Raw genomic sequence first — 25,340 nt, 5'->3', positions numbered from 1 at the left:
CTCAACCTTACTGTACTCAGGACATACTTTCAAATCATATAAAATGTTGCAGCATTCTTGAAGGATTGAAGACCTAAAATTACACCAAGTAAGTCTGCAACCATCACCATGCCCTCCCACTACAGTGTGACTGTTGCTGTCTTACAGGTCTATCATAGCTCTCATCGCACTTGGTTACCGTTCAGCACCATGGTGCTGTCCACTGCCCTGACCATGTTCTTTTATATGCTCTCAGGGCAAAGTCCTCCGGTGTTCCTCTTCCATGGCGAGAGCTGACTTTTACTTACAGCAAATTAGACTCTATTCAACATCTCTCTGCTTGTGAATACTCAGGGCTCCACCTGAGAGATGCTACAATAATTTGTAGACTTGGTTGTAGCAAACATAAATTTTAAACGCTGATCAAAATTTAGCCACACATCTGCAGAGAATTTTTTTGAGTACACCACTGTGCTCACAGCACACAGGCTGAGAACCACTGGTTGTTGAAATAGCTTGCATTTTTCTGTCTTCTACCAATACCTTTTGTACATGGGCCCCTAATATCTATCTCTGTCCTTTGCCTCTCACCCTCATTCCAATCTATTCCTTATTGTCCATTGAGACACCTCAATTTCGAGCTTGCTACCAAATCCAATTCAACCTAAGAACCAATGGTGGGATTTTTCTTCCAAACCCAATCCCTGTGCTTCCTGACCACCTCATCATCAGCTTCCACGGGTGTGTATTAGCATCTTTTACGTGTCAGAACTTTCACATTCAATCCTCACATCTCCTCTAGAAAGACTGACTTTGTGCTTCTCTCCCACCGATTTAGAGCTTGATCATACAACTTGCTTTGGCCAGTACACTATCAGCAGATGTGAAATATGCTATATTTGAGTAGAAGTTCTTAAAGATATTTCAGGTTGCTGCCAATCTCTTGTGCTTTTCTTCCCCTTCAGCCTGGGTCTCAAAGTGAGGAGATGCACAGAGCAGACTCACTACCCACCAGTAAACAGGGGCAAAGTTACAGCCAACCCACAGCCCTCATGTAGCATGAGCAAAAAATAAGTGTATATTGTTGAGACCTTGGGGTTGTGTGCTATGGAGCAAAGCTAATACACCATCCCACGGTAATAATAATAAGAGCTAATCCACATTGCATTTAATATGTGCAGGCACTATTTTAAGCATCTTACACATATTAAGTCATTTAATTCTGTGGGGAAAAAATCTTAGGAAATATCATTCTGATTTCCAAACATAAATCTGTACAGATAAAATTGACGCATAGAAAGAATAAGTGACTTGTCCAATTACATAGCTAGTAAGTAAAACAGCCAGGATTCAAAGCCAGATAGTCTGAGTTCAGAATCCACATTCCTACAAGCTGCTTTCATAATAACAGCCTCTTACCTCAAGAACTTCCAGTGCCTTCCTATTAACCAAAGAAGAAGATCAGAGTGGCCTAGAACTTAGAACTGAATTATCTAATCCAACTCTCCCTGTCCAGAAAAGGAATCCGAGGCCCAGGGAGAGAAAGTGACTTGTTCAACATCAAATAACCCATTCATATCTAAGACACACTTAGAACCCACGTGTTATTTCCATCCCCTTGGGTGCATTCTGCCTGATTTCCAAAGCTTTATAGAATCCCCCCATAGCCCCACCAATTCACATGTATTTCCAGTTCTGCATCCTCTGATTCACCTGTGTGAAATATTCCACCCACCTTGCATGCCCTTCCCTTCCCTCAACCAATCAAGTCCCTCAACACCTGGCTGATGTCATCCTCCAAACCCCAAGAAGCCATCTCTTGTTGCTTCTGCCAGGGCTGAGTCATCTCTTCTCTGAATTCCTCTGACACCTGTGCCCTGTTCCGCAGCCTGCCTGCTTTCCTTCCTTCCTTCCATCCTTCCTTCCTTCCTTCCTTCCTCCCTTCCTTCCTTCCTTCCTCCCTCCCTTCCTTCCTGTCTTTCTATCTTTCTCTTTCTTTCTTCTTTTTTTTTTGAGAGAGTCTCATTCTGTCGCCCAGGCTGAAGTGCAGTGGCATGATCTCAGCTCACTGCAACCTCTGCCTCCCAGGTTCAAGCAATTTCTCCTGCCTCAGCCTCCCGAATAGCTGGGATTACAGGTGCCCGCCACCATGCCTGGCTAATTTTTGTATTTTTAGTAGAGAAAGGGTTTCACCATGTTGGCCAGGCTGGTCTCAAACTCTTGACCTTAAGTGATCTGCCCACCTTGGCCTCCCAAAGTGCTGGGATTACAGGCACCCTTTAGTCTTTCTTAAGTTGTTTTATGTGCATGCACTTTTTCACTTAGATGGCAAGATAATTATGGTCAGGGACACACACACACACACACACACACACACACACACATGCTTGCCCACCACACCTGCTGGTTAGCTACCAGTCTGAATTTTCATTTCCTCAAAGACACAGCCTGAGTTTTCAGAACAGAGCTATGACCTGTTAGATATTTACTATGTGCCATGCACACTCATGTATGTTGTATTGTGTGTGCTCCATATATTCAGTCTTGGCCAAGTTTATTAGAAGAAATGGGCATTCACGGTTAAGGTGGTATAGTTATGTCACTTTCACTTTTATGTCCCCTCTGAGATATTTTTAAGAATTTGATTTAAACAAAATAATGTTTTCCCTAAAAATGGTCTACTTCTTCCTCTCTGATCATGACCTTGACATCATGGAGGGTGTTTGCTTCTCTGCCCTAGAGGACAGATGCTCAGAGTCAGTAGTGGATGATTAATCATGGCCACTCCAGTATCCTAATCACTGGCACATTTGTTCTGTCCTTCCTTGATCCTCAGTCCTGCTATTCGACTTCCATCTGATTTCACCATATGCATGACAAATCACTGTGGACATCTCAAATCCTTTGTGTAAAAAGGCAGGGAATCAACTGGGTATCCATAGATAGGCTGAATGTCACCCTTGGGACAAAGCATAATAGGCCTCACACATTTTTTGCATACTTGCAAATTAGAGCAACTAATCCAGCCTGATGTGATTTTTACTTGATCTTTCTTTCCTGATCATTTTCACTGTTTAATCAAACACACACACACACCCCCACACCCACACACAAACACATTTACACACCACAGACATACACTTACATTGACATACACACTGGCACTCACACACACAACTATGCACACACACACACACACACACACACGGGCAGTGGTTTTCCTAGCACGCAGACCAGCCCACCTATCCTCCCTGCTTGAATGTAAGCTCTCCTTCCTCCACTGGCCAATGAAGAACGTTTACAAGCCTCTGAATCTCTCTGAGCCTCAGTTTACTCTTTGGGAAAGAGGGGTGATCTACCTAGGCTGCCTTTCTCACAGTTCCATGCATAGAACTAGGTGAGAGATAATGGCAATTGTGCCGAATGCTTGGACTAGAGCAAAAACACATGTGATCGGTACTCATGAAGCTTCATTTTTAATAATACCCCGTCATCATCATGGTGGACACTCTTTACTCCTCTCACAACTGAGCAGGCCTCCCCACTTTGGTAGCTCTATTCAGAGCCAACAGCTTCTGCAGGGCTAGGAAGCCATGTGCCTTTGTTTGCTCAGAGCCACACCCAGGATGCTCTACTCACTGCAGTGGGCACAAGAAGCCGCTTCAGCTAAGTTAATCCCCAAGTGTGCCATTCATTAAAAAAAAAAAAAAAAAAAAAAAAAAAGACACTCATGAAAGAGAGCTTTATAAATATTTCACACAGTCCTTGGGGGCAGGAGCTAAGTGTTTCTGCTTTTTTGCTCTTCCGTCTCTAACCAGCTACTATATTATCTCAGAAAAAGGCTGAGATGGAAAAAAGAGGAAGACACCACCATCATCGTCAACATGAGCAGAACGATCAGCCTCCTTGCCTTTGCCCATGCTGCGCCCCTGCCTGTGATGCCCCTTCACCTCCCCCACTCTAGCTCCCACCTCTCCAGGCTCTGAACTCATTGGCAAAGCTACACCCTTATCCCCACTGTGCAGATGAGACAGCTGAGGCTCAGAGGGGCACAGGATGACCCAGCAACAAGCAGATGGGGACCTGGGGATGAAGCTGAGAGCTATGCCTGCTACACCAGCACTTCTTCCCATGAACCACACTTGATCCTTTCCAAGCCCCCAGGTCTCTCCACAGGCCACACACCATGGCTGTCAGAAACATCTCAACTGCCTTCATGATTTGATCTAACTGTGCAGCGGTTGCCCTGGGAAGCAGAGGGTGGGCTCTCCCGAGGCCATCTTTCCTTCAGTTTCTCCAGCATGCCAACTCCTTTGCCTCTGGGGCCCCATGGGCTCCACAAAGAACCCTGCTCTCCTCCTGTCCCCTCTGTCTCCCCTAGGAACAGGCTGAGTGTCCCTGCTGGAGTTTCCTCCGCCCCGCCGTATGATACCCTTAACACTTCCCTAACACTTCAGGCTGAAATGTCAGCCTTGGCTAAGCTCTAGAAGGGCCAGGGCAAACCCATTCATCTCCTTCCCACTCTTCCTGGCACCCAGCACTGTGCTTGGTATGGCAGTCATTTGACAAGTTAATGCAAACCCACTAACAGCCAATGGGTTTGCATTAACTTGTCAAATGACTACTATGGAACAGGTTAAGGTGCAGCCATTTGAAAAGCCACAGTGCTCACTCATTTGTTACATGGCATTTAAGGCAGGGATCTGGTTCCTGTCACAACACGTGTATGTGTGTTATTAGCAAAAGGTACCCAGGAAGATGAAAGGTCCTACACAGTGAAGCCCCATACAAGTGGATCCTCTCTGATTTGTTGAAGGTTTTGATTTGTTTAAAACCACAAACCCTTCTGGCTGATGTGGGCCAAATGAACACAAATGATCCTCATCAAGGCCCTCTTTCCCAGGAACTAAGCATAACTTGCAGCCTCTCTTCTTCCCATGCTCATTGAAACCACCTTTAGAGGCTGCTGGAACCACCCATTTGATCTCTCTTTACACACAAGTTGACTATTGTTTCACATGAAGAACTGAAGCAGCAAGACCTGTCAGCAGATCTGAAGCCCTTACCATGCACCTAGCACACTAAATGCTTTGGAGGGTCACCCAGGATGCTCAGGAGTCATGTGAAGGGGCCTACATCGTACAGCAGAGCACTGAGGTTCAGAGAGGCATCAGACACCCAGCTCCATCGGCTGGAAAAGCCTAGGCATCTCCACTCCTACTAGGCGACAGCCAGTAGGCCCGGTGACCACTTCAGCTTAGCAGACTGGGACTGCACACTTTCGGAGGCAGCATCCCACAGACCTGCCTTGCAGGCCATCCTATTAAGTTTCCACCTTGGAGACTGGGGACCTGAGAGCAGCAGAGACCTTCTGTGGGCACACAGCCTCAAACCCAGAACTCCTGACTCCTGAGTCACTGCATCACCCCGACCCCATCACCTGCCTCAGTTCCCTTGGGAGGCAGGGTTAGAGGGTCCCAAGGCAGGGACTTGCTCAAATATCACCTGCCTTCTTCTCACATTGCCCAGGAGGAAGCAACCATATATCTTCTAGTGATTCTCGACCAACTAGTGTTTACGAATGGGCCGCTTACACCTCTGCGTCTCAGAGGGCAGAGCTGAGAGACGGAGAAGAGGTGGTGCCCACCCTCTGGATGGGGGCTTGGCAGAGGCCTGCTGACAAGAGCTGAGGCTGGGCCCAGGAGGAATTTTCTAACTCAAGACTCAGCCCAGAGCTGGGGCGGATGCAGGACAGTGCAGGGGAGGCAGGGGGCCTGTGTTCCCTCCTGACCTTCCTGTGGTGGAAGCCCTCAGCCCATGCTCCAGCCTCAGGGAGCTTTACGTGGGTAATGCCACCCTCAAAGCCTTGCTGCCACCATTTAAAGAAACAGGCCTGCAATACACGGGACGGGCCACTGGCAGGTGAGTGCAAGTGTCAATCCCTCCGCCTACCTAAGGCTGCCCTCTGGCAGGTGCCCTGCGACTGTCCAGGAGCCTGAATTTTGCATAAATGAGCAGGCTGGGTCTCCAGTAGTCAAACCTCTGGAGTCACCCTGGAGGATTCCACCACGCCCAGAATCCCGCCTCCCGGCCCCGGGCTGCTCCTGCATACATGGGCTCCAGTGGTCCGCATCCCTCAGGAACAGTCAGGCTCCACGCTGATGCCAGGCAGGAACTGGGGCGGAGGGCCAGCTCCTGACCGCTGCGCCCTCAGCTCCCCACCCCGAGACAAAGCGTAAAGACGGGGGTTCCTTTGTTTCCGGCCACACCCAGGGACGCAGCCCGGCTGTTCTGCCTCCACCACCGTCCCCACCCTCTCGCGGCCCAGCGTCCGGAGCATTAACCCTTCCCGGGCCGCAGCCGCCAGCGTCGCCCCATTAGGTTATTTTTAGCTGCGAGGAGGGGTGGACCGAGCTTCCATCATGGCGCTGTTCCTAGGTCCGGACTTCCACTCCATCAGTAAAGGCGGGGAGTGGGTAGCGCTGGTTGATCTTTTTCCCTCCTCTGGCGGGGGAGGTACCGGGCTGTGGGGTGCATGGGCCGGACGGTGCGGGGGCCGAGCCAAGGAGGCTCAGCTCACCCTCCCACCCCCGCGCGAGGCCTGCGGGGAGGGGGTTCGGACCCCTGCCCCTCCCTCTTTTGTTCGGCTCCGCATCCTCCCTGTCCACGCCATCCTCTGGCACATCCCGTGGGGGGAGGGGGCGGCAAGCCCGCGGGGAGAGGGACTCCCGGCTCCAGCCCCGCCCCGCCATGCGGGGCTCCCCCACCCCCATTGTCCCCAGAGGCTGGGGGAGGGGGCTGAAATCCCGAGACCGGCCCCGCCCCACCCGCGGCGACGCAGGAGGCCTCGGGGGGCGCCCTGCCGGCGCCCCGTGGATCTGGACCCTGCCGGGCGCCCACTCCCAGCCCACAAAGGCCAGCGCGGGGCGGCGGGGGCGGGGGCCGCTTACCGTGATGTGCGGGATGCTCTTCTTGCCCTGGTACGACATGGCCCCCTCTGGCGCCCTCGGCCCGGCCGCTGACCTGCGGGGCTGTCTGACTCGGTCCGGCGCTCTCGGCCCCGCTCCCAGCGGGCGCGCTGACAAAGGCCCGGGAGGGATAGAGACAGGGACGGAGGCTCGGCGCCCGTGGATGCCCACGCGCGGCTGCCCCGGCTGCTCGGCCCGCCCGCCGCCGCTCCGGCTGCCAGCACCGCCCGGATCGGCGAGGAGGGCGGGAGAAGGAGGAGGGAGAGGCGAGGGCGGGAGGAGGGGGCTGCAGACAGCTCCTCCCGGCGGCGCGGAGCGAAGCCGGATTCGCCCCTCTCGGCTCGAACCAGGAAGCGCTTCCCTTCCGATCTCCCACTCCGCCCCCCGCCCCCCACCCGCCCAGCCCCGCCGACCCCCGCCCTGCGCACACGCCCTTGGCGGGCCCTGGCCTCGCTCTCGCGATCCAGAGAGTATGGTTTTCAGGGCTCCTTTAAAAGAAAAAGACGGCGCGGTCAGGGCCCGCGGGCGGCGCCACAGGTGTGTGGCCGCGCGTCTGGAGGCCTCCCCGGAACATCTGCGGGGGTGTGGGGGGAGGGAGTGTGGGACGGGGGCCAAGGATCGGCCCAAGCTGCTGGGAACGTTCTTGGCCCTCCAGGATCGCGCCCAAGGACCGCTCCCCTCTTGCCTCTCCTTCCATAGCCTCCGTTTATCCTTCCCGAGTGCCTCTCCCTGAATGCACCAAGCACTTTTTCCATCTCGGACCCCAAGCCTTTATTCACGCTGTACCCTCTCCCTGAATAGTCTACCCCAGACAAAAGCCTGCCCACTCCCCTAGACCCATCTCCAATGCCTTCCCCACCACGAAGCCTCTCCCTGCCACCCTCTCCATCCTAGCATTGAACCAGCCCTCCCTGGGGGCCTCTAAGGTGGAGCCCCATAACTGGCAGAGGGAACAGCAGGGACAGAAGGGTAAGGCCTTAATTAATGCTGACCTGTTCTACTCCAACAGCAGCTCCCTCATCACACAGCAGCCTGACACTGGGGCCACCAGGTCACCCCACAGAATTGCCTCCAAGACAGCAGGTGTTTGGAGGGCTGGGCCACTGGCACCAAGGTCTCCACAGCCCTGGGGACAAGCTGGGGGTCAGGAGGAGGACTAGGGTGCTCCTGCCTCCCAGCAGTGTGGACACCAGCCCTGGAGTCCATGATCCAGATGTTGCTCCAGAGGGAGGTGGGCAGGAAGCCAGGTCACAGCTTGACAAGGTTCGTAACAGCAGAGGGGAAAAGATGAAAGAAGATGGAGGAAAAGGGGGAGCCCCAGCAAGCCCCCACCTCACTGGACAGGTGCCCCAAGTTCCCAGGCAGAATAAAACACCAACCTTATCCACCACTTCGTTGTTCATTTTCTGCATGCGAAATCCAACCCCACAGGTCCTATGAAACGACTCATCTTTTCTGCTTTCAAGTTGCCATCCAGAGCGAGGGTGGCCTAGGCTTGGTACAGCTCCCCCAGCACCGTGGTTGGGGGCTGGGGCCCTGACCTTCACCACCCCAGGGGCCAGTCCCCTAATCCAGGGCAGGAGGCCAGAGACACCTGGGCCTTAAAATAGAGGTGAGGTTTTAGCTTCACAGAGAAGCCAGCTCAGTATCCCAGGAACACTAGGCATAATTTTCCCATTTTACAGACAGGAAATTGAGGCTTACAGAGGTAAAATGATGTACCCCGGGTGCAAAACATATTAGCTGCAGCAAAGCAGCATGGAGATGCCAGGTTCCCCTACACTCTGTTTACAACTCATTTCCTTCCACGCATTCATGCATCCCTGGCTCTCAGCGGGGCCTAAAATCCCTGTCAATGACCGGAAATTGCAGATGGGGACACTGTCCCTCCCCAACTCCTACACTCCCTTCCTTGGAGTTGTTAAGTCCTAGGTTCCACGTACCAGGGCGTTCCCTGGGGTCAGTCTGGAGATCTGAGCAGAACGCCCCCAGAGCAAGGGACAAGACCACGTGCGTATCAGGGGGAGGAGCATCCGCCTGCCACTGGCCAAACAGATCGCTGCTCCCAAGCAGATTTCGCCAGTACAAAGCGCCGCAGCCGCTCAGCCTCCGGCAGCGGCAATCCTTGCGCCTGCGCCGCAGAAACCCCTCCTGCAGCCCAGGGAGAAGCCTGGTGGGCGGGGGGGAAGGGCCGGGGCACCCGTTGCAAAGCCCTGGAGCGGTGAGGCCCGCCCCGGAACCCAAGCCCGCTGTAACCCAAGCCTCAAGGCCGCTCTGCCCGCAGAAAGTAAAACCCTCCCTCCGTGGAGATCGCGAGCCCCTGAGTTCCACAGTCGCGAAGCTCGAGTGCTTTCGGAGCCCCGGGCGCGCCAGAGGCTCTCCCTTTTGTCCGGTGCCTGAGAAGCCATGGAGAAAGGCAGAGGGGACCACAGGGAGAAGAGGAAGGAGTAGGGGAAAGGAACGGGAGAGGTGAAGCGACCAGCGTCCCCAGGGGTCAGGGCGCAGCTGCGGGGCTGGCCCAGGCTGAGCCCTGGGGGAGATGCTGGCGTTGGTGACATTGACCGCAGTTCCAGAGGAACTCTCCTTGGGACAGCTACGGGCCGTGCACAAAGCGCCCTCGCCTCCCTAGTACTCCACCACGCTTTGAGGAAGGCCGGAAGAAGACGGCCACCCCCATCTGACAGATGGAGAAGCTGAGGCTCAAGAGAGCAAAGCGCCTTGGCTGGAAACCCGGATTCCCTGGTGCTGGTCCCGCTTCTCGGCCCGCGGCCCAGAAGCCTCCCCATCGGGCTCGGGAGTTTGGATCCCAAGAGAGGTCGGACCACCAGGGAAGGTAGTGGACAGGGGGAGATAAAGAAGGGGTGGGGGAAGAGGAAGCTGGACTCTCGCACCATCTGCCTTTCTGATCACCCCACCACACACACACACACACACACACACACACACACACACACACACCCTTGCTGTTGGACCTCTCCCTCGCGAGGCTCCGGCTTCAGGACCACGGAGAGCTCTGGAGCAACAGAAAGCCCGCCCGCGAAGGGATGGGGCCCGAAGAGGCCCACCACCGTGTTTACCAGTCCCCTGCTCCTATTCCTCCAGGAAGCCCTCCCAGATATCTGCCCCGATCAAGCTCTGCGTCCCTCCAGGCTCACTTTGGGTCACTCATAGCATTTAAGAGGGGAAGGTTTAATTAAAATGATAATGATTGTAATAAAAGTCAACAACAAACATTTACTGAATGCTCACTACCGACCGGCATTAACTGATTTAATTCTCACAATGAATCCGTCGCTCACCCTAGCCTGGGAACTTCTGGAGGGTGGGGTCAGGTTGCTGAGCCAGGGACCTAACGCCTACCCTGGGCCTGGCACCTAGCAGTTCTCCGGCATCCAGGTCTGGACCAATTCGAAAGCTCCCCAGCCCTCGGATGCTCCAACTTCCGTTTTTCTGGCACCTGACCCTCGCTCTCGTCGGTCCATCCAAAGGCTACGCCGTCCATTCGCCCTTCTTCCCCCAGTTCCCTGGTGACCCCCAGCTCAAGAGAGAATACCCGCAGGGCCCAAGCCCTAGCGTTCCCTCTCCCTGATCCTCCCGGCCCCATGCTCAGGTCTGGGAGGCTAGAGACCCCAGTTCAAATCCCAGCTCTACCTCCACCTTGCTCTGTGAAGCAGGCACATTGGTGTGTGTGCTGTGGAGCTCAGGAGTGCCCCTTGAATCTACTGGCGCTTGAGGGTAGGGGTTTACGGCTCCAACTGCCCGACGAACTAAATCCTTAACCAAATCCTTCCCCCCAGCAAGCATGAGGGGAGCGCTCGGAAAAAAAGCTCCTTCCAGCTTTAAGCTGTGTGGCCGCAGGCGACTCGCGGAACCTCTCCCGGGGCCCGGCACACAGTAGGTGCTCTATAATTACTACCGAGTGAGTGGATGGAGGAATGGACCAACACGGAACGGAGCTCCAGTTATTTTCACAAAACAGAATGAGGGGCCTGGGTTAGATTCATCCCAGAGGTTCCTTCGCGTTTAAGCGTCCATGCGGTAGCTTTAGCCAACTTCCCCTCTCAGAACCTCTCTCTCCCTTTCTGCAGAAGAGGAGCCGGGACTGGACCCGGGCGATCCCTTCCGAGTCTCACGGACCACGCCGGCCAGCCCCGACCGAGTCGCCCCAGCTCTGGGAACCTCTTGCATGATGAGGTGGGGGAGGGGCCGCGCCGTGGCTCTCCCCAGCCCGGCGGCCGCTGCCCCAACACCGGGGCCCGGGCATGGCCCTCGGGCGCCCCATGCCCTGGGTCCTCCCGGGGCCCGCCCCCCTCGTCTGGCCCGCGCGCGCCCCGAGGGTACCTGGCCATTGTCCCGGCCGAGGGGCAGGTCGCGGGGCGCGGGGCAGCGGATGCGCAGCGTCGGCGGCCGCTCGTCGCGCTCTCCGGGAGAGCTGACCGCGGAGCCCGAGGGCTCGCTCACGTCGCTGGCCGTGTCCTCGCTGCCTCCCGGCCCTGGCAGGCCGACCGCGTCGGGCCGGCCAGCGCTGCGCGGCGTGCGCGCCGAGCCGCGGCGGCCCACACTGTAGGCGTCGAAGTCGATGGTCTTGTTCTCGTAGGCGCCCTCCACCGCGGCGAACATGCCTCCGTACTTCTGGCGCGGGGTCTGCGCCGCGCTGCCCGGCCGCGCCAGGTACACGGGCAGGTCGTCCTCGGTGTTCCACGCGCGCCGCCGGTCCGCCATACCCGTCCAAGGCCGGCCACCCACCGCGCTCCCGCCTGCCCGCCCGCGGCCCTGGGCACCGCCGTGCGCCGCGCTCCGCGCCTCGGTGCGGGCCTGCGGCGGCCCGGGCGCGACTGCGGCCCGGGGAGGGGAGAGGCGGGGCGGGGCGCGCGCCGGGGCGGGGCCGGGGCGGGGCCTCTGGGCGGCTGCGGGCTAGCGGCGCGGCCAGCTACAAAGGACCAGGAGGCGGGGATCGCGGCTGGGGCGGGGAGGGACGGTGACGCGCCCGAGCCGCAGCGCGGAGGGCGGGCCGCGGCACCGCAGTGCCCTCGCCGCACCCCCCACTCTCCGCCCCCAGGCGGAGCGCAGGGCGCGAGGAGAGCGCGGGGCAGGAGCCGTGTGCGTACACTCGCGCGCCCACACGCTCTGGAGGCACACGCGGGTTCATACCTGCACACCAGACAATTACGCCAAACACATGAGAGATGCACAGACATGCTGGCACACACACGAGAGTCAATCACACATGCTCTCCAGAGATACATAGGGGCTCGATCATGCACACCATACTCAATGTTGCACACACATACACATATATGCTTGTGCACATTCCGAGTTCATTACAAACACACAACAGAAATCCTCATTGTCTCACAACCCCACTCACACACAGTATCGCACCAAGATTAATTGCACAACTGGAGAGGCACATGCGTTGGACACACCGTTCATCCCGTCAGTATTATTTTGCTGAGCGCCCACTAGTGCCTAGCACTGTTGTAGGAGCTGGGAACAGAGCCATGGACAAAATAGACCAAGTGCCTGCCCTCCAGGAGCTGACCTGCTAAGGAGGGGAATTGGATACAAAAGCACCCATATGGTGGGCCAAGAGGTGGTAAGGGCCAGGAAAGGTGGTGCAGCAGCCAAGAGGGACATGCTAGAGGCACACTCCGACAGACACATAAGAGAAGCACATTCTTGCATGAGAACCAGTGACACACACATACACGTGCACGCCAATGACACCACACAACACACCAATATCAAAGGCAAGCTCGGGGCGATTCCACACATGTGCATCATAAACTGGCAACAGGATGCCCACACACAAGTCCACACCAGGAATAAAGGAAGTCAAAAGCTTAAATGAAAACGCTCCAGAGAAAGACACACAGAGACAGAGATGACCACACACACACACAGCTGGCAGTCAACCAGACAGACAGATATTCCCTCATTCGAGGGGCACAGTCCACCTTTGTTGCTCCTGGAGCTTGCAGTCTGGGCGTTCTGGGGTTTCTCTGCCGTGGAGGTCACTCTGCTGGGGCTCTCCTCTAAGGCCAGGCACCACCTGCCTCCTATAGACACCTTCCCTTATTTCTCCACGGTTATCAGGCAGAGGATCCTGCAAGTCCCTGGGGACCCTACAGTCCCAGCTGCACTTCCTGGAGAGGCAGAATCGCCAGCTGCCGACCCCCTCCTCGAGCCAGTCTAGACAAGCAAAGTCAGGACTGGGTGGGGACTGCAGAGGGGAGCATCAGTGCTTCTTGCAATGTCCCCCCACCCATAGCCTTCCATGCTGGGAGCTGTCCCTTCAACCCCGGGCCCTGCCAGCTGCAAGCCAGAGCTCCCGCAGCGTGGCCAAGCTCCAAGAATATCAGACAGACAGATGGATTCATGTTCTTGTTTTATGACTCTTGGGCCCCATGGACTGAGGATCCTGGGGCCATCGGATCCGTGGCCTCAGCTGACACCTCCCTGAAGCTACTGTCTTTCAACCCTGCAACAAGGGGTCTGTGCAGCAGGTAGGTATTTTTACCTGCCCCCTCTTGGAAGAGGAAACAGGAGGGGAGATGTGAAATGGCTCCCTCAGGGCCTCAATCTCAAGGAGGTTCAGCCAGGCCTAGAGCATGGGCTCATCCACTCGGTGGGCATTTAGCAAGTTATTTTTCTGTGCTTGAGAGAGGCTAGTGTGGGGACACAGATGAGTATTTCTAAGTCTCTGTCTTCAACAAGTGTTTACTCTAACGGGGGAGAGAGTGCTGAATGCGAGAACAGAAAGTTCCACACACAGCCTCCATCTACCTTCCACCCACCGCAGCTGCATCCTGGCTCCTCTCTCCTTGTGTCCCTGGGTCCTCTGTGCAGATTTGCCACAGACACTCCTCTTGAGGCCCGTCAGCCTCCAGGCTATCTTGCAAGTGTTTTCGATTTTTCAATGAAAATTTTTCTCTGTCCTGTGAAATACTATTCCCAGCCCATTCCAGGCAAGAACAATTCATGTCGAAAACCACATAGAAATTTCTTCTAAAACCCCACAAATGTTCAGGGTGACATAACCCAGAGAAATATCAGAAAACTCAAGAGTCTGAGTTAGGTGGAACTTTGGAGGCCAGGCCTCCTACTGCATGCTTGAGTCTGCTCTCAACATCTTGAGGACACAGTCTCTCAGGCTTTGTTGGTGGTGATGGAAATCTTACTGCTTTTAAAGAAAACCCTTTCCACTGTGAGAAAGGGCTGGGCAGTTGCCAAGACTAGAGGGAGTGACGCAAGGAAGGAGCTGAGAAAGGGCTGTCTTTATGCAGAAGCAGGAAAGGATCTTCATAGCTTCTGCTTATAGAAAGTTTACTACGTGCCCGGACCATTGTAAGCACCTAACAGATAGTAACTCTTTTATGCCTCGCAGCAACCTTGAAAGTGCCATTTTAGCCTCATTTTACAGATGAGAAAACTGAGGTTCAGAGACATAAATAACCTGTCCAGGGTCACAGCTGTCAAGTAAGACTTCGCGGTTTAAACAGAGTAGTCTGGTGCCAGAGTCCACATCGAAACAACTACCCTTTCCTCTCCCCAAGAGCCTGACTGAGGTGGTCCCACTGGGAGATAAGAGATAAAGGGACCTAGTTTAGGCAGAAGAGTCTAGGTGGTTGAGTTAGAATCCTGTTTTGTATGCAGTCTTGGGCAACTAATCATTCGACATTCATCTAACACACCTTTGTGGCGCCCACTGCGTGTCACTGACTTTATATCACTTCCTCTCACTCTTTTCTCCCCATGCAGAGGAGGCGATCGGACCCTCCTGAAACTGCATACTGTGCATAAGGGTCCTTGCACACACAGTTCATTTCCGTGCATCATGCTCTGCCTTATACACTGCTGGCTCCCTCAGGCAGCCCCACGTGGCGAACCAGGCCACTTCCATCTTCAGGCTGGAGCGCTGAGGATGACAAGCCTTAAGCCCATTGCTCAAGTTAACCACCGGGAAGTGACTAACCTGGGGTTTCAACTCAGGTTTGTCTGAGTTTTTTCCACACCATCTCATCTCAAGGTCAGTAACCCAAGCGCAACAGAGAAAGGGAGGAAGGGAACAAAATCTAGGGTATAAAGTTGGAAATGCACCCTCCAGCTTGCACGGAGACAGAAAGGAGCAATATTTGCCAGGGATTAACAGAGGCAACAGGGGAAGCCTGAGAAAACTGCCCCCATCCTGACGACAGCTGTGACCTCCCCCATCCCCCAACCCATCCTCCAACTGCTCCCAGTCCTCCTGGGAAGGAGTTCTTATAAGTGAATTACAGCACTACATTTGGTGAAGGACAAACCTTGAGCTCATCATGTCAGACATGAAACCTTCTTCCTGGGTGATGGCAGAGAATAGAAAGGGACATGTCAGATGGGAGAGGACAAGAGGCCAGTTCAGGTCCGATGTGGATTTTGTTTCGGCAAACCAAAAAAAAAAAAAAAAAAAATCATTCATTCATTGCAAAAAGAATGTTTTCAAAAAATGAAGGAAAGGGGATTGTAGTTTATCATCAGGTATATAGTAATGGATTATTGTCCTCATCTCAGATATAAGAAAAGATGTTCAGAGAAGTTAAACAAGCTGTTTGGTTACATGGCCAGCAAGTGACAGAGATGCAGTTCAAATCCAGGCTCATTTGATTTTTAAATGTCTGCTTTTTTCTGTGGCCTCCAAATTAGTACATAGGGGACTGTGGTGGGCAGAATAATGATGCTCAAAGATGCCCACACCTGAATCCCTAGAACTACTGCCCATGTTACTCCACGTGGCAAATGGGACTCTGTGGCTGTGCTTAAGGATCTTAAGATGTGGAGATGATCCTGGATCACCTGGTGGAGCCAGTGTCATCACAAGAGTCCTTTTAAGTGAGAGAGAGGCAGGAAAGTCGGAGTCTGAGAACGGGAGATCAAAGAACAGAAGCAGAGGTCAGAGTGAGAGAGATTTGAAGAGGAAGGAAGGGGCCACAAGCCAAAGAATGTGGGCAACTCTAGGAGCCAGAAAAGGCAAGGAAACACTTTCTCCCTGGAGCCTCCAGAAGGAAGGCAGCCCTGCCAACATCTTGGTTGTAGCCCAGGGACTCTGACTTTCAGAACTACAAGATAATGAATGTGAGTTGTTCTAAGGCAATGGGTTCATGGTCATCTGTCAAAGCAGCAATCAGAAATCACTACATGATTATAAAGGAAATCATTTAATTATTTGTGCAAAGTGGATTTGAGTCCCAAGAAAAGCATTTATTCCCCACCAAAAATCAAGGGAATCCTAGCTCCGTTGCCTTTTTCTGTTACGTCAGGGTCGACAACACTTTGTAACAAACCATCAATAAATAAAACATTCAAAAGGGAAAAAAAACCCTTTAATTGTGAAAAAGCATACATTTTAATGTACAAAATTACACAAATTATACATTTAACTAACATAGAAAAATACATCTCAGTAACAAGAGAAAATGCCGGCCTATTTTACACAAATGGAGCGATCATTACAAATCCTGAAAACCCAGAGGGAGGGTTGAGCCCGACCCACAACTGGTCAGGAATCCAGTGAACATCTCCACAGACTGATGGTTTCACTGCAGGCAGGCCCCGGAGGATAGCTGCCCCAGGACCCGAGGCAGGTCCTGCTGAAGAGCTTCCGGAGGGGAGGTGTGGGGTCCTGTCGCTGGACCACTCCCATATGAACCAAGGCAGCTCACTCCAGGGAGGGGCAGGACTTGGCCTGCCAACATTCTCAGCCTTGAGTTTATGAATGAGGGCGCATAGGAGACCTTGTAGATTCATGCAACCGCAAGGTGTACAGTTATTGTGCATTTGGGATTCAGCGGGAAAGTACACAATTTCTAAACTGATGTCTGTGCTTCACAGCTTTCATGTGATTTCTGCCCAGGATTCAACCTGGAAGAACTAAGGAGTCTACAGAGGTTCTACCAAAGTGAACTTGCCAGCCTCGCTTATCGCTCTGCCAATGACACTCATGCCTCTTCCCTGCCTTACCTGCAAAAGCTGGTTGTGCAAACCCGAACTGTGGAAGAGATCATCTTATTCCCCCAACTCAGGTTGGTACGATAGGCCCCAGCCTGCCACCAAAATGTGTTTGTACAGAGCCCATTTTCAACGGGGTGAGGGAAGGCTCCCAACATCCACTGACATGCTGAGTGCTTTAAGAAACGTGCTATTTCTTTAATCTTCACACCTTACCCACTGTTTCCATGGAGGACTTTGAGGTTAAGAGAGGTAGGTACCCCGTTCAAGCTTGCACAGTTAGTCGGTGGCAGAGCCGTCCTGTGTCTGGCCCCAGAACTCACTCTCCTACTGCTGTTAGGTGCAGACCTTGTCCTTTCCCACTACAGAATTAATGGTTATAACGTCACTGCATAGACATTTATTTCCCCCATCACTTTCAATGTCCTATTTACAAATATTGTATTATACTACTTTAAAAAGAAAATACTGACTCAAAGTTGATATCAAGTTTTCAGCCATTTTTAACAATCCCATTAATTTGTCTCTCTCTTCCCTTGTTCTATCATCACATAAAGGGATCATCAGCCCATGCTTGGACACAGCCTGCTGGTGTTTTCAGAGACAAAAAAAAATGGTGTTGGAAAAAACTCATTTTTGAGCTATCAATTCTTCCATTAGTCTTTCCATTACTCAATACATTGCATTTACACTAAAAATGCAGAAGTCAGACTTGTATAGGAGCTGTGCTTTCTGAAGCCAGAGTAGGATTTAGGGAAGTTCACATGGGAAAGAAAAAACCCAATCCTTCAATCCCAAGTCTGCTGAGTTCTTGAAAGCAGTTTTAGGTCCAAGGTACAAATTATCTGTTTTTAGAAATTCCCATAACACAGAGAAGAGAACTAAATACAGTAACAAACCCCAGGGATCTTTTCCTTCTACACCACCTTAAGGCACCAGAGAACTTCCAATAATTTATTTCAAAGCTAGGTAGGAATGCAGTTGGCCACTGGTGCACATGCCGAAGACAAATCTACTGTTGTTTGCTTACCCAAGTGGCAGATATATCTATCACAGAATATCTCTTTCTGCATATTCTGGAGTTTAGGATGCAAACAACTGCACCCAAGAGATTCATTTAGTGTGTCATTTACCACCCAATTATATTATCTGAACTTTCACGGAATTGTGCAGTGACCAGTCACCAAGAGCTCAGCTCCAGGCTCTGCCACAGTGGAGCTCAAAGCAGTAACACATCATGCATTTCATTTCTGTAAGAACCACCAGCTGTTTAAAAGGCCCTCTGAGGGTAGAGTTACAAAGCCAACTCATGGTCAAAAATACTCCAAAGATGAGAAGTTTCCTCCTGTAGACTCTGAGGACACATTTCTTTCCTAGCTAGGAGCATAAATAAATATGAGTCTAACACAGAAGAAACCCACAATAGCATTTTAGAACTTAAATAGCACAGGGAATGGGGGAGTGGAAAGAGACTATGTGACTGTATTCCCATGGTTCTCCCCCAGCTGCCCATTAGAATCACTGGGGAGCTTTTCAAATAGATCTCTGCCCAGGGCCCCACCCAATACAACTTGATTTCAGTGGCCTGGAGAGAGGCTTGGGCATCAGTTTTTTAAAAAGCTCTGCAGGTGAGTCCAACATGCAACCAGGGTGAAGAATCATCCATACAGAATGCGGTCTTTACATCCTTCAAATGACCTGGAGGGGGTAAGTGGCAGGGCTGCAGCCCCTCTTACCCTGCCTGGACTCCCAGCCCAGGGCCCTTCCCACCGCATGGCACTGTCTCAACAGAGAAAAACAGGTTGTGTCTAAAATATGTCAGAAATGTCTCGCACCCTATTCTCAGAAGTTGGCTGAGTTCTCAGAAGGTTTCACGTTTCAGACCTAGAATTTCACCCTGGAACCAAAGGGGAGCTGTGAATCTCTTAAAAGAAGCTCACCAGCCTGAAGATGAAAAGCCCCTCTCAAGTTTATAAAAGTTTACTCAATAAATTAGCTGAGTAAAACAAATAGAAAGGACCCCAGCTGTAAAAGGACTTGCGTTCCCTGTTCTCTCCAATGATGGGTAACTAAACTCATATAATAATCTCATTCCAAAGCAATTCAAAAACCTTTGACCAGCTTTGGTGCTTGATTTCACACCGAGAAACTAGGTAAGGAAGGCTATGGAAGGGTGGATTTAAAGATCAATCATGTAAGTCTAGCCAAAAAGTAGGTGAGTTTCCACGATATCCTGGGATTCAGGGCTTCCCCAGGGTGAAATGCAGGCATGCATTCCACACAAAATGAAAGAATTCCTTAAACTAACATCTATTGCTAGATGATGCCATATAGATTGCAACCCAGTAGAAGACTAATTGCATCAGACCAAGACCTAAAATTCTGAATCAGAAGAGCCTGCCCCATGGCACGGTTGGAGAATACTGCATAATGACATCCGAACCACGTTCAGTCCCATTTGCAGTCAAGTGGCTTTGTCACTGGACCGCAGATGTCAGTTAACCTCATCTGGGAATCAGTTTCCTCACCTGTAAAATGGGGAGGAGAAGGATGCTTACACTAGATGAAGTCTGAGGCTGTCTCCAGCTCCAACAATGGATGTTTCCGGATCTGTCACCTTAATCACTGCCCTGCTGGCTTGCCTGGGAAGGGCAATGGCAGGGCCACTCTGAGCACACAGCCCATGTTGGTCTGCAGAGCGATCAAACCACACTACCTCAGCGTGTCCCCACTGCCGCCACACCTCCGACATACCTATTTTAAGAACAGTGCCTAGCAGTTCATGGGGAAACGTTGCTATGCCAACTAGCTGGCTGTTGCTAATCATAATCTATGAATGTGCAGTACAACCATCTGACAAGTATTTCTTCTCTTCCTTAGCCTGTGGACTTTCTTCCAAATTGTCATATAACAGATCACCTTGTTCATAATGGCACACAGTAGGTGTATAATAAATGTGCATTAAATTAATGACATGAGTAAACTATATGCACAACACGTAATTCTGCAAAATGCCTTCCCATCCAGTTTTTCCATTATTGCGCACAGTAGGTGCCGAGGTGCGTATCTTATTATCTCCATTTGCCCAGCAAGTAAACTGGGGAGGGGAGGCCACTTTCGCTAGTCTCGGAGCCAATAAGTTGCAGAACCCAGATTGCAGCCTAGCTATTCTGGTCTTAAACCCTAACCTGTTTCTCCTACATCAGGTGGTCTCTGTCATCTCTCTAGAAGAAAGTCAAATAACACCAATCCTGTATATACATGTAGATCTTAAGAGTTTACAAAGGGCTTTCCATCCATATTCCCATTTCATTCAAAGCCTAAAGGTAAACTAAGAGGCAAGGCTCTCTGGGGCCCACACCTGGCCCACAGGGTGTCCTGTGTGCAGTAGGATGGACTGTTCTCCCCAGGAGTGCTCCATCAGCCTTGCCCAGGGACCCTGGAAAGGACTGAAGAAATAACCGAAGCAGCACAGGCGGGCAGGATCACCATGCTGTCTAAAGGTCTGGGGCCCAAGACAGGTATATTCTCTGGTACTGCCAGAGAAGTGGGTGAGGTCCAGATATGCAGGAATCACACAGACAGCAACAGATGAGCCTTCCAGGTAAAGCCAAGGCCCTTGGAAAGGCAGCTCAGAAGAGGCCCTTAATGAGTACTCATGGAGCGACTGAGCAGACTTAGCGGAAGCCCACCCACCAGGGCAGCAATTTGGCCTACTCTGTTCTCTCCCAGAACCCCAGGGCCTATTGTGGTGCCTGGTGCTTAGTGGTGCTCAATCAGTGCTTGTTCCTTGAATGAGTGAATGAAACCTGGTGACTGACAAACCTCAGTGGGAAGCTGGAAACCACACTTTTCCTCGTTCCCTTTTTTGAAGATATTTGGAAAATATGCCATCTTTTTAACCTAGAAAACAGATTTCTGCTGGGGAAGGCAAGGAAAGGAATTAGACTTTATTGAATGTCTACTACGTGAAAAGCACCTTCCATTTCTCATTTCCCCCTGTGCTGTCAAGGACAGTGATATTTTCCCCACTAAACAATGGACGAGTTTGCAGATCAGAGAGATGGGCTCACCTGCCCAGTGCCCTCAGTGGCTAATGCGTCAAGCTTAGGTTTTGAAATCAGGCCAATAGACTCTGAAGCTGGTTGTTCCCATGATGTTACATCTCTTCCTGGGTTGTGTACTGCAGGAAGAGTATTTGGAACCCTTGGATGTGACCTTACTTGTTAAGAAGTAGCATTTGTGAAGCATCTGCTGGGTGCCAAGCCCTCTGCCGGATGCTTTTCTTTTCTTTCCCTGCCTCAGTTAATCCTTGTAATAGCCCAGTGGGGAAAGGTGTGGCCCCTTTTCCTGTCTTGCAAATGAGAAAACAGACCCCCAGACGCTAGGTTGCCTGACATGGCCTGTGCTTTTAGTAACACCTCTTCCCATCCCAACTGCATTCAATGGTCAATGCACAACATCTCCTTCTGTCTTCACAATACTTCACGAGGCTGCAATAGAAGGTGCCATTTCTCCCATTTTCCTCCAAAGAGGAAATTTAGGTTCAGAAAGTTTAAGGGCTTTGTCCCAGGGACCTGGGACAAGCAGGTGGCAGAGCTGGAAGTAGAATCAAGGCTTTGCAATGCCCAGTTGCAGACCCTTCCTGCATTTCAGCGGTTGTATCACTTCCTGGCCTGTGAGACCTCGGGCCCCAGCCACCCTTCCTCCCTGGGCCTCTGCATTTTCACCCATAACATGAGGGTGCTGAGCAGACGAGGTGTCACCAAGCCATAGCCTGTGGAAACCAGGCAGCTTTTGCAGTGAGTGGAGGAGAAAGGAGTGGGGGCCCTGCAGTCCACTGAGTGGGGTGCCTCTCAGTGGGGGAGGGAGCTAGCTGGCTTCATTCACCTCTGACTGTGGCCGGGAAGATGGAAGCCCGATGCTGTCAGATACACTGATTTTCCAAGAGAAGCCAGAAATCCAGATTTGTATATGAAATCTCTTGGTTTTTAAATGTCACTTGCTAACTCCAATATTAAAAAATGCAACATAGGCATTTGTACACCTGTGTTGATAGGAGCAATATTCACAATCGCCAAAAAGGTGGAAGCCACCCAAAGGTCCCTCAATGCGTGAATGATAAACAAAATGTGGTACATCCACACATTGGAATATTATTCAGCCTTAAAAAGGAAGGAAACTCTGACACATGCTGCCACAGGAACCTCGAAAACATTGTGCTAAGTGATATAAACTAGTCATGAAAGGACAAAGACCGTATGATTCCACTCACATGAGGTCCTAGAGTGGTCAAATTCATAGAGATAGAAAGTAGAAGGGTGGGTGCCAGCAGCTGTGGGACAGGGAAATGAGGAGTGAATCCTTCATGAATATGGTGTTTCTAATTTTGCAAGATGAAAAGGTTCTGGAGATGGATGATGGTGATGGTTGCACCACGATGTGAATGCATTCTGTGCCACTGAAATGGATACTTAAAAATGATTAAGAAGATACGTTTTAGAATTTTAGAGAAACGTACCTTCTTAACCATTTTTAAGTATCCAGCTCAGTGGCACAGAGCGCATTCACAATTATAAAAAAATTAAATGTAAGCCAAATATGATACATTTGTGGGCCAAATCTGGCCCAAGGGCTGCCAGTATCCGCTGTGGACTGGAAACTCTCTAAGGTCTGTAATGTGATGTGGGGCCTGCCTGTTGCTCACCCAGCACTGACCACTGCCCCAGGTTCTGCGGAGATCTGAGACACCCATGGCCAACTCCATCCACCAGATCTGACTTCCGGGCACCACCCACTGTCTCACAGCAGCCAGGGCAAGAAAACATGTGGCTCAATGACGTTTCCCGCTCAACAGCTGGATTTTCACTGCATCTTCCTGGGCGATGCTGAGATTTCACAGGTCCCTGTCAGGCCCCTGGCTGCCAGTGTAGGCGGGCCTCACAGCCCGGCAGTTTACAGGGAAATGGTGTCAGAGGAAGCAGACTCCCTGGGTCCAAGCACAGCAACTGGGCCACGATGCTCTTTAACTGCAGAGCAAAAGGAGCTGAAATGAGGCTGCATGCCTGGGCACTTTGGGGTGCTGTGGTCAGTTGGGCGCAACTCATGGACACAAGTTGAGAGAAGGAGAGCTCTTCGCTTACTCTGGAAGCAAGAAGGCTGGGTGTGGAAGCTTCCTGTCTGGCCAGAGCCTGCCCCTCAGTAGGAACTCAGCCACTGGAAGACTGTGCCACACCCATTTTACAGATAAGGAGCTGGGGTGGATAGAGGCCAAGGGACAGCCATAAAGTCGCCAGCAAGTTGGAGGCAGAGTCCATCTCCGGGTTTCCGGACAGAGTCCTTTCTGCCGAGACTAGGGGTGCTTGGCTACAGGGGTGCTTGGCTTCTAGGGTGCTTGTCTACCAGTCTTATTTGCAAATCTGATGAAATCCATGCTCCTTCTCCCTAGGAAAGAGTTCACATGCATACAACTTTTTGTGCAGGTTGGGAACTCCATCCTAGCCCAAGCTTCTTCAGCAGCTCTATAATATCAAGATAACTACTACAATGATTTTTTAAAACCATCATCCTATCATCCCCTCATCACCCATCTTGGATGGAAGCTATGCAGAATGGTAAATCAATGAGTCCTTATGGCAGAGTGCACTCCGAGACAACCGTCAGTGAAATACCTAAGTCGAAGGAACTGCATTTTACAAACACAACAAGGATCCTGACACGTAGAAAGAATCTTACAGTGTTCAGGTGCTTTTCCAGCCATTAGCTCATTTGGTTGTCAGAGCAAAACTGTCAAGTAGGCATATGACCCTCAAACAGACGAAGAAGAGGATGTTGGAAGAAGGTAAGTTATTTGTGCACGGCAACCCAGCGTAGGAGCAGCAGAGCCGACAGGTCCTTGGGACTCCAGACCCGACTTCCTGTCACTCACATGGCATTAAATATGGGCTTCTTACAGTCAACAGCCATCTCTTGGGTCCCCAGGTTGGTATCATACAGAGTAGAAGTATTCCCTATTAGTGACTTGAGACGGGAAGATGGTTGCTTGGCTTATAATTTGGCTCACTGGAAAGGATTGTAAATCATAGGCCACCTCTGCTCTGTCGGTCAGTTGAGAAGGATGTAAATATTTTCCAGCTTGCTATGTTTGCCCCTGTGCTGTCTTCCTTCCTGCAATGACAAAATCAGGGAAACAGGTTCTTAAAGGGAACATAGCAACCAGTGTGGCTTCTACATGAAGCCATCCACATGCACACACCTTTACGTCACTGGGAGACCCACTTTAAACTCCATATGTGGTGGACTTATATCATGGAGTATCTATCATACAATTATCAGCTTGCTTTCCAGAAAAGAATCTTAGCTTGGAATTATTAGATAATGCTCTCTTTATTTGGGGTGCTTCAGACCCTTGACATGATATGGAAATTTTATGTTACTAAGCATTCATGCACATTCTGTAGAGAGGGTTTCTAGCTTTCAAGAGCCTCTCAAAGGGGCCAATGGCCAAAAGAAGGTTGAGAACAACTGAAGAAGAAAGACAAACTGGGGTGCTCTGGGATGTCGTCATTTGTTCGTCCAACAAAAAGTGATGGGACACCTGCTGTGTGGTAATCTCTATGCTAAGCACGGGGGCAGGGGGGCAGGGGGCAGAGGGACGGATGCCCTGCTTGCCCTCCTCACGTTACAGAGGGTGACATGGGAATCATCAAACAAATGCAAGTCCCAGGTGCTGCTGTAAAGGAGGAGGGGTAACAGTGGAGGTGCGGACAGCAAGAGTTGGTGTCAGGGTGTCAGAGGAGAAGCCTGCAGCCAGTGCAAAAGCCCTGGAGAGAGAGGGAGGGAGCAGGAGAAGCCGGTGTGAAGAAAACAGAGAAGCAAAGAGTGATGTGGCAGGAGATGAACCTGTGACGGTTGGCAGCATGGCAGATGTTGGCATGGAGAGAAGTGGGGGGGGGGGGGTGGGGACTCCAGACATGGTGAGGACTCAAAAATGATTTTGCAAGGGGAAAGGAAGGAAGAAAATGAAGGAGGGTGAAAGAAAGACTGTCTGGAGACGGTGACATTCGAGCAGTCTTGGAGACAAACAGGAGTTTTCTGGGCAGAGGAAACAGGTTGGGCAGAAGCCAAGAAGTATGGGAGAATACAGGCTGGGAGGGGCTCAGCACAGCATGAGTAGCGGAGAGAGTGGGTCTAAAGAGCTCAATTTGCCAAGAAGAGCCTTCATGGATGCGCCAGATTAGTAAACATATCTGAACAATGTGACAGTGTGCAGAGAGGGACCCTAGGAAAACCAAAACTCTATCTGTGCACAGCATCCCTTTGCAGTTCCACAGTTGCCCCATGACTGACTTCACCAAGCCGGGCTTTGCTGCAATACTAAGGGTCTCAGAACTGGACAGAGATGGCTCA

At 51.6% G+C, this 25,340-nt stretch overlaps 2 protein-coding genes across 7 annotated transcripts in view; both read right to left on the bottom strand.

Moving 5' to 3' along the window:
* Positions 1-11,792, bottom strand: part of CRMP1 (collapsin response mediator protein 1) — a 72,895-nt gene extending 61,103 nt beyond the window's left edge. The window contains exon 1 of one of the 6 annotated variants that reach the window (XM_004038388.5): positions 11,289-11,792. In XM_004038388.5, the coding sequence (XP_004038436.2) occupies positions 11,289-11,669 (381 nt within the window). In that variant the 5' untranslated portion in view covers positions 11,670-11,792. Of the gene's footprint in view, positions 1-6,091; positions 6,518-6,929; positions 7,315-8,326; positions 8,996-11,288 lie in introns of those variants that run through there. The other 5 variants (XM_063705190.1, XM_055385808.2, XM_004038386.5 and 2 more) reach the window with 5 other exon arrangements.
* A 4,497-nt stretch (positions 11,793-16,289) lies between these two features.
* C3H4orf50 (chromosome 3 C4orf50 homolog) overlaps positions 16,290-25,340 on the bottom strand; it is a 122,236-nt gene continuing 113,185 nt past the window's right edge. The window contains exon 14 of the mRNA XM_031010306.3: positions 16,290-24,098. The gene's annotated coding sequence lies outside the window, so the exon portion shown is untranslated. The remainder of the gene's footprint in view (positions 24,099-25,340) is intronic.

Source organism: Gorilla gorilla, chromosome 3, assembly GCF_029281585.2.
Source record: "Gorilla gorilla gorilla isolate KB3781 chromosome 3, NHGRI_mGorGor1-v2.1_pri, whole genome shotgun sequence".
In the NCBI taxonomy this organism is placed as follows: Eukaryota; Metazoa; Chordata; class Mammalia; order Primates; family Hominidae; genus Gorilla; species Gorilla gorilla.
This window is presented reverse-complemented; position numbering and strand designations above follow the sequence as displayed.